We start from the raw sequence: 9,337 nt of genomic DNA, 5'->3' as shown, positions 1-9,337 counted from the left end.
GGTCGTAGTCAGAAGGGGGCTTGTCCAAACTCTGCAAAGCTTATGATGGCTTAGGTTAGAAGTTAATAAAAACAAAAAAGACAAAAGTACCAGTTTAAAGCACACAGTCCAAGTTTATAAAGTTTTAAGCTTATTCTGCTACACAGCATTAAAGCCCAACTAATTTCAAAATTGAAGAACATAAATTCTAATAGCAATCAGGCTTATAAATAGAAACAATAGAAGCAAAGTTTGACAGAATACCCAATTCATGGGTCAAACCGGCTTGCACATTGTATTACAGCCATTTCCTCTTACCTGTAAACTCAGTTGAAAGGAGAATAAATTGTGTTTGACCATGCAACATAAAAATAAGAAACATAGATGCCAGACTACCTTTCCTAGGCCTCCTTGTATTACTGTAGATGTCTAAATGCGGAGGGGTAGAGCTTGTAATCACAGGAAGTAGACAATAAGCAACTGCATGGTATGAAAAAGCTTTGAAAGGTTCTAGTTTGGATTGGCGCACAATGGGATTTTGGAATCTCTGCAGTTCAGTTACAAAAATGATACATAAAATTTACGCAAAAAAAAAAATGCTGGAAATTTTCGCAAGTATTCGTAACATTTATTGTCCAGAGATATTTATTAAAGCAAATAAGGGTTTAAAAAAAAAGAAATCCTTGGCATTAAACAGTCAGTTGAAGATACTGATATGGATGAAAAACTTTGGTGATTTTTATACATGTACAGAATATTGGGCAAGTTGCGTCATTCAAATTTCAGGCACTGCAGCACAATATGAATGGATAATCACAGGATAACTAGCTCTTTGGTTATAAGGCACTGTGCAGTTCTATTGATCGGATAAAAAAAAAATCTGCATCTTGTACTTGATACAGCTGGGCTTATTCCACAAAGAGCCATACCACAGATTTCATGTTACTGTGGTCAGATCAATAAAAACGAAAATAACAATTTTGATTGGTTGTTCTGGGTAATCAATTTGAATATTGCGATATTTTAAACTTCACTATGACCACCTATAGAATATTTTATCTGGATTGAAACACACGTTGCCTTGTTTTGGTAGTGTGATCTTTCCACTTGAATCCAATTCCAGCCAAAGCCGGTAAAAGATCCATTGATAAATTCTCTGTAATCAAGGCATAAAGAAATTGTTAGGGAATACAGAGGGTAAAACCTCTGATAAGTCCTAAAGGAGTGGCTGGGGACGCATGCAGAGAGACAAAAGGCCAATATAGGTGTTTCAACTTGAAAACCTAAGACTAAGTAAATCAAATTTTTATTTATGTATGCTTTAAATCAGGGGTTCCCACACTTTTTCCGCTTGCGAGCTACTTTTAAATTGACCAAGTCAAAATGATCTACCAACAATAAAAACTTGGACTTAACGCCTGTGTGCGGTAGACTTTATTTTGAAAGGGAGGGCTCCGCGATCTACTCATGTTGCCTTTGTGATCCACCGGTAGATCGCGATCCACCTGCTGGGCACCCCTGCTTTAAATGATCAGACAGTGATTGACGTACACATGACGACACGCCAACCAAAAAAGAAAAAAAAACAAAAATGGAAATTGTCATCTGTACTAACACAATATTAATAAAATAATACTTCTTGTTCTTTGTGTGTGCAAAGATTAGAAAGATCAAAAAACTCCTAATCACATATTATCCCTTCTCTCCCTGGGCAAGTTAACAAATAGCAGTGTAATTAGCTACAGTTTGTAAAAATGATCTGTTATTATTGTGGCTGGTGATACATAAACCAGATCAATGGCAACAAATATGAAGCTGGTTTGGCTGTCAGGTGCTGCTTTTTTAGGCCTAAATCAAAGTTAGTGAGAAATAAAAATCCTTTCCTTGGTATATATTGCTGAATTTTGTTTTTATATCAAACCTCGTCACAACAAAGCTCCAATTTGGGCTCAATGAGGAGCACCTTTTGGTAAGGAGCCTTAGCCTATCCATGGTCATTTTGTTAAGGTTGTGCAAAATGGATTCTCAGACTTAACAGAAGCATAATAAGGCACTAACGCTATAAATGATTACACATTGGAGTTCCCCTATACAAACGGTAAAAAATACAAAACGGAATCTGCCGCAAACATGTCCTATGGATTAGCAGATATATTACCCATAAATAAGGATATAAAGATCTATATTACAGGAGGCAGAGGAAAGAATTGGCTTCTAAGACTCTACGAAAATAAGAAACTGACCTGTAGTGTCACTTACTTTCCAAAGCAGGAAAAAAAAGAACAATGACAGAGCACATATTGAGGGATTATAGGTTTACCTGTCATTACACAGCAGAAGCGGCTTTTTTAACCTTAACAAGCCACAATTTATTGTCACCTATGACTTCAATCAGACTTGAGACAGCAACATTACTACTTTGAGTAAACTTGTCCTGAATATCGTTTCAGATCATAGTATCATTACTGCTGCTGTGTACAGGTAATATTTATATATATAAATGTTATCATCAATAAAAATCTTATCAAAGTATTCAGAAAGAGATCAAAAATAGACGAGGCCTGCCATCCGTCTGACCCCACATTACAATATTCTTTTGCAGTTTGTGAAGTCAGCCATATGACCAGCAGCAACTGTAGGACTCTAGTGCAGAAAAGTGACTGGTTGTTCCCCGTGACAAAAGATAAAAATTATTATTTAACATGTGTGCTTGGTGAGGTGTACACGTTTAACCTGGATAGTAGTAAGAGGCTGCAGATCATACCTCCATGAATGAACACACAATGACCTGGTAAGAGAAAGGTCATAAAAGGACTTCATCCTTATCTTTCTTAATGACCTTCTCTTAATTGCCCATCTGCACTTCAAAAAACAATGCTTACCTTCCTTCTATTTTGTAACATTCTCTACAGTAAGAAGTGTGGAGGATGAAACCACATCTTTACTATATTAGGTCTGCAAAATCATTTTGCTTAAATTCAATAAAAATAACAAATTTTAATGGCTTCAGAGCTTACACGAGGCTGCAATGGATTACGTTCGGACTAAAATAATATGTCTGCCTGATTAAAAAATATTTGAACCATCTAGTATAATTGGACCAGTGGCTGGCGCCTTCAACCCCAAACCTTCTTTTCTTTAGTATATTGAGGACTAACTTGAGGATCCTTTAGGACAAGAGACCTGCCCACATCTACACAGACATATGCAACAGTCCAGTGTTTCTCCTTCTTTGTCTACCATGTGTATTCCTCTACATGTACTTTACTGCTGTTTGAATGACATCTAGCCTTACAAAACCAGGAATTAGGGGGCAGGCAGCCCTAGTCACACCTCCTGGTCATCAGGACTCAAGTTTTTTTCAGCAGATGGAGCAGGCCTTTAAGCTGACCTTGAAGTTGACTTACTGTTCGGTGCACCGATGTCCACTTAAACATCAAATAACTGAACTGAGATTTAGGCTGCTCAACACAGAGCTCATTTTTTTTCATCAGAAAAACTTGTAAAGTGGATGAAATGATAGGGGCGGGGAAGTCGTGGTGTTGTGAGATTTTACCTTAGGACCATGCTGGTGATTTTCAACAAAGCTGATTGAAAATTTAAATGATCAGAGTGGTGTGCAGCATGAATCTCAGTATGGATGAGGAAGGAGACTGAAATCTATTTTCAGCCTGCACCTGCAGTTTGAAAGCACCAAATGCCAAACTGCTGGATTCAGCAATCATTCAATAATGGCAACAAGCCATTTTGTATTCCAAATTAACCTGCAAATAGTTGAATGCACTGTAGCAAACTGGTTGCACGGGCTGAAATCACTAGGAAGCTAGTATAATAGGCAGACCTATTTTGCTTTTTCCTGCTGTAAATTCTATTGGGGTAAAAAAGGAAGCTTGTATGAAAACTAGGTGTATGAATGTAGCAGAAATAAAACAACTTATAAGAAAGACAAAGCTTGGTGCTGTAGCCAGTGAGAAATTACGATACTACTGTGTCTTGCCAAGCAAAATCTACTTGGTGAAGTAAGTGGCACTGCGGTGAGAAACAAATCATGCCAAATGAAAAAAAACAAAAGCCAGCCAGGCTACGGCCAAAAAAGTAACAGAAAATATGTGAAGACACCCCTTATTTTCCTCTATCAGAACATAATAATGCTTTGTTTCTCCCACCCCCTTCTACTTGTCATAAAAGTACTGTAGGTCACAGCTTTTTGTTAAGCAATCAATTAAAATCCAACACCACACGGTGGTGAAAAGTGCAGCTGTTTCCAGCATCACAAAAAAGGTTAAAAACAATCCTACCAAATAATACAGATACCATCAATAAAATACATGTTGAGTCGCTGTCAGCTTTTAGCAGTCCAAAAAAAAAGAGAAGGCATTTATGATGGAATTTATATTCCTATGTCATAATTGTTAAACACTGCTCTGTGACCGCTTTAGTAGCTGTTCTCGTGGCCGGCCAAGATATACAGGTTGCTGTGAGCAGTCGGGTTGGATGTAGGCCTGCTTTCCAAAACCACCACCCTGGGAAAAGAATAAGGAAAAATTGTGAGTACTAATCCAATTAGTATGAATATTGAATAGTCAATTCTTCCAATATTTGGTTGTGGAATATTACCTATCCGAACCCAATAGGCGGAAGACTCTAGATTCATCTGAAATCTCTTGTGTAACCTAAAACAAAACAAAGATCTCATTAGTCTATACTATAGTTGTGTAATATATCTAGATAACCTCGCTGCCCCCAGTCTGTGAGTGGAGTGAAAGGAGAACCAGCGGATCGACAAGGCATTTTCTTATTCTTCACTGAATATTCTCCTTATTCTTTTCTGTATCTTCTTCAGAAAAGATACAATAATACAAAATTTCATACAATTTCAGAGCTAATCACGAACTAATCCTTAACTCACCTCATTGGATCTGAAGTTCTTCCCTTGCATGCCATGCTTCCAGAAGGCCAGCACGCTGTCCTGCAGACACACTGGAAGAACAAACCATTATCAACACAGGTCACAGAAATTCTGCACTAGATTCACAGCTACATGTATAAAGCTGTATACATTGACCAAACTACAAGGGGCTCTTTATAGACTCACCGACTGACTCAATGTGGAAGTCAAAGCTAAGCTCTGAGGCCAGTTTTCGACTGGATTTTAGTTTTCCATGGAGGTTTACTATTTTAACATATCCTAAAAAAAAGAACCAAAAGAAAAATTAATTAAATCTAAAATCTGAAACTGAATATTAAAACTAAAAATCAATGCAAGCTGAAACATTAACAAGCTATAAAGGGAAGAGGAAATGACTTACGGTCCAAGCAGACCAGCACGGTGTCTCTCTCCAGCTGCGTCACATGTATTGCATCAATCTGGTGACCCTCTGGAAGGAAAAATTACCACTTAGCACAGTGCCATGTTTAGAATAACTGACATTATTATACTTTACACCAGCCTTTCCTAACGTTTTTATCACTGAGGAACCTTTATTTTTGGGTCTGTTAAAAACATTGGGGGAAGTTATAGGATTCAAAAATTTGTAGCCAGGGGAAAGAATGCCCCCTTACTGTGGTGGCTAGAATGGTGCCTTTATAAACACCTAAAAACATGCAATGCAATTGGCCCTACCATGTGGTGTTTAACGAGGGCTATGCAGGAACCTTCAAATTGGAGGACAGTCACAGGAACTTTTAACAACCTCAGAGAAACCCTGGGTGAGATTACCCAGCTCTACAATCTCCACTAATAGAAGTACTAATGGGGAGGTTAGAAAAATACTGGGTACTTATGACTATGTTAAATACTTACCTATTAAAAATTAATATTTGGCAGTTTATTTTTACAGAATAGCTCCCACTACCACCTGTAATCCTTCAACCACAGTTTATAAAATACATAATGGATTGATAGTATTTACATTATTATGTATTAAAAAGAACCTTTCCTTTGCCCATATTCCTGCCTCCCTTTTCTCAGCATCACATATTCACCTTTCCTCTTTCTCACTCTATTTTGTAAAATGAAATGTTGGAACTTATGGATGGTTTTGTCACAGCATTAGGCAAACAACAAGGCACAAATTGCTGTAACATGCTTGCCTATACTCTGAAGTTTCAGGTAATTCTCTACAGTCACGGCCAAAACTAATTGGGAGCAGTGAGGAAAGTAGAGCACATGATGGTTGAGAATAGTTGTGTAACCCTTTTCTTTAGCTCTGTCATGCACTTGTATAAAACTAATGCATGCAGCCACTACATATAAGAACTAATAAGCTGCAATATTTAACATTTGGGTTTAAATATTCTTTGAAAGAATATTGAAATATTTCAGTTTGCACTATTAATTATTTTGCTGCAAATGAAGACTATGTTACCTGTTCCGATCTTTGTAAACCAGGAAGAGGCGGAGCTCAGGTTAATGGTTTCGAACTGAACAACCTGATTGGGTTCTACGCCTCTGCTGACAGCCACACACACCATGGGGTATTCCTGCTCTGGAATCACCAGCATTTCAAATACCCTGAGTGGACTTGGAAGAGGGAAGTCAAAGTGCTGCAAAACAAGAGGGTGACTTTAAGAAACTAACAGATCATAAAATAATTACCCTCTAATTTCAAATAAAATTATAACCTTTGCACACTATTGTATACAACTTATTATCAACATTAGGAAATAGAGAATACATTGAAATTGGTATCCAACCAAAAAATTGATTTAGTTTAAGACAGAGGAGGTTAAACTCACAACCTGCTTTTGACCTGCTCTATATATTCAGCATGTCCCTATAACATTCAAAATTGAAACAATGACTTGCAATATCAGTACATACAAAATATACTGATACAAAATAAAATGCAAATACAAATTACTTTGTTTGGAACAGAACATTTACTGATTTGTTACCACATCTGTAAACTGTGCCTTCATCTTATAGCTTTAGAGCTCAAAAAAATAAAAAATAAAAGCACAACAAAAAATGCTCTGATTGATTGTAAAATCTGATCAAGGGCCTTATTTGAAATAAATTGATTGATTTATTTAGGTTAAGGTGACAAAGCTTTAATAGTTAAAAAGGATGTTCAATTTCCTTGCCTTCATGGTACCTCTCTCTTCAACATAGTAATGATCATGGCCTTCCTGGTGATCACGGTCCCTAGCCTGCCCCATTTATTTATTGGCTTTCAGTTCCATTTAATAATGAAGGTAATGACCACATGTGATGTGTCTCCATGACTGAGAAAACTCAAGCCAATGGGTCTGATTTAATAATTTTTCACCTTCATTCTAAACGTGATCCAAGTCGCTTAAAAGCTTTTATGAATACTTAATAAAAAAATATTTACTATAGGTTTTAAACACACTATTAAAGAGATTAAACATAAACAGTAACAATATAATGCATTGCTACAAACAGAACATTACATACCCGTATCAGCATGAACTTCTGCATGGGCTCATACCACTGTAATAGCACAATGCCAGAGGGCAGCGCCCCGCACAGATACTTGTGCCCTGTGTATGGATTACGTACTGTAAAGAAAGAATGGCAAAAGTCAATACTACGTGATGGGTCTAGGTATGTAAAAAGGCTCAGTTGGACTGCAAGCACTTGGAAAATCCTGACCCCCCCCCCCAATCTTTTTTTTTTATCATGTCAGTAACATTCTTGCATTCTCGTTTGGATACTCACCAATACAGCACTTGTGGCAGCCCTTTGTTTCTGGGATCTTTGTAGTGAGAGCAAACTTCCTGTAATAGGAAATGTGATGTATCAAAATCACTTACATTAAAAAAAATAATTAGAAAGCCAACTTATTAGCCTAGTAATGCAAACATCCTAAAAGATAAGATCGGTTCTACTTAGAAGGTTTCCTTCCTCTTACGAACTATTCTGTAGGTGTCACACAGCAAGTTTCCCTTGCTCTCAAATAGAAGGTGCCAGAAAGAACAGGAAGTTAGGACAATTTGACTTACATGGACACAGACAAACCTGACAGAGGTTCTAACTGTCCCTTATTCAGTCCCAACCAAAAACAAAAATGAAAATAAAAAAAGCACAGGTTGCCATTAGAAAGAATAAAGAAAGACAGATAACTGAAATTACATGCAGATCTCACTTTCTTCATAAGATTTTAAATTTACCTACCTCCCTGCTAAATGTTCCTTTTGGTAAATATGATCACAGATTAGCAAAATAAGGGACCAAAAATTCAACTTTTGAATAATTATATATATATTAAAACACATGCATTCAGCAGGTACATAATCTAAAAGAAAATGTGATTAGTTAGGCTTGATCTCCAGCCCCAGGCAAATGTACCAAGAAATGCAGTTCTACTCTTATAGAAAACTATCTGTCTGTAAAAGCTACTCATTTAGGATTCGAACAGAAAACCCTGATGTATCGCTATCCAGGTTGTGTCAGCTTCCTCAAAGGTTAACTCATGGAAAATGTATGGCACATTTAGAATTTTCAGGTTTGTGACAGGCGTACTTTTCATATTTTGTCTGGCTCTGTTAAGCTTTCTTTATTCTGATGGAGTTTGGCAATTTATTTCAGCAAGGTATGGATAACATTAAAAAGAGAGTTAAGTGTTAAGTCCAATAAGTCACTCACCTGGGTAAAATCCTGTCTGGGAAGCGATGCGTTTGGATATGAGCTGCCAGGCCAGGTTTCTTGGCTTGTTCAAACAGACCAATTAGATTGTGTGAATACAGCTGTAGAGTTTTCCCTATAGAATACATGAGAGAACGACAAAAATTACATATTGCATGCTTTCTGAATGCTAAACAGCAACAAACACATATTGGTAGATATTTACCTTCTGCATATCCAACCATCATGTATATGACAGCATTCATAAAGAAAAGGACATAGGACAAATTAGAAACATGCTTTATGGAAAAGTTTTAAACATATGATACAGTAAATTTATTAGTGATTTTCTTAACAAAATACACAAAAGAATTACATACTACACAGCTGATTTACCTTCCAAAGGATTTAAACCAAAACTGAATACCCCTATGCTCATAAGTACAGAAGTGTAAGTGTACTAGAAATCAAATAACTGCCTAACTTTTTGTTGGCTGACAGCACTACCTTTGTAATCACATCCAAAGCATGGTTGTAAGCCTGGCCTATATTCTTCCTCCTGAACCACAAAACTTCCAATATGATTATAAAAAAATAGACCAGGAACAAATTCATAACACTAGAACATAAAGCTATGGGCTGGTCAACTGTTCTAAAGATAGATTCTTATCTAGTCTTGTTTAGTAAGGGACATGTCACACAGGTGATGTTAGGATTGGATTTTTGTCTTTATGGAATTGCTTCCTTTCTAGTAAGGCCATTGCTACC

At 36.9% G+C, this 9,337-nt stretch overlaps 1 protein-coding gene across 1 annotated transcript in view; it reads right to left on the bottom strand.

Annotated features, from left to right (window-relative positions):
- Positions 1–707: 707 nt before the first annotated feature.
- Positions 708–9,337, bottom strand: part of MAP4K5 (mitogen-activated protein kinase kinase kinase kinase 5) — a 68,322-nt gene continuing 59,692 nt past the window's right edge. The window contains exons 23-32 of the mRNA XM_072427763.1: positions 8,796–8,798; positions 8,591–8,705; positions 7,664–7,722; positions 7,400–7,503; positions 6,348–6,525; positions 5,289–5,357; positions 5,075–5,167; positions 4,889–4,959; positions 4,597–4,652; positions 708–4,502 (exon numbers count right to left, since the gene is read on the bottom strand). Coding sequence (XP_072283864.1) covers positions 4,415–4,502; positions 4,597–4,652; positions 4,889–4,959; positions 5,075–5,167; positions 5,289–5,357; positions 6,348–6,525; positions 7,400–7,503; positions 7,664–7,722; positions 8,591–8,705; positions 8,796–8,798 — 836 coding nt within the window. The 3' untranslated portion in view covers positions 708–4,414. The remainder of the gene's footprint in view (positions 4,503–4,596; positions 4,653–4,888; positions 4,960–5,074; positions 5,168–5,288; positions 5,358–6,347; positions 6,526–7,399; positions 7,504–7,663; positions 7,723–8,590; positions 8,706–8,795; positions 8,799–9,337) is intronic.

The sequence above is a fragment of the Pyxicephalus adspersus genome, chromosome 12 (assembly GCF_032062135.1).
Source record: "Pyxicephalus adspersus chromosome 12, UCB_Pads_2.0, whole genome shotgun sequence".
Classification (NCBI taxonomy): Eukaryota; Metazoa; Chordata; class Amphibia; order Anura; family Pyxicephalidae; genus Pyxicephalus; species Pyxicephalus adspersus.
The sequence above is the reverse complement of the archived record's forward strand: the minus strand, read 5'-3'. Positions and strand labels throughout refer to the sequence as shown.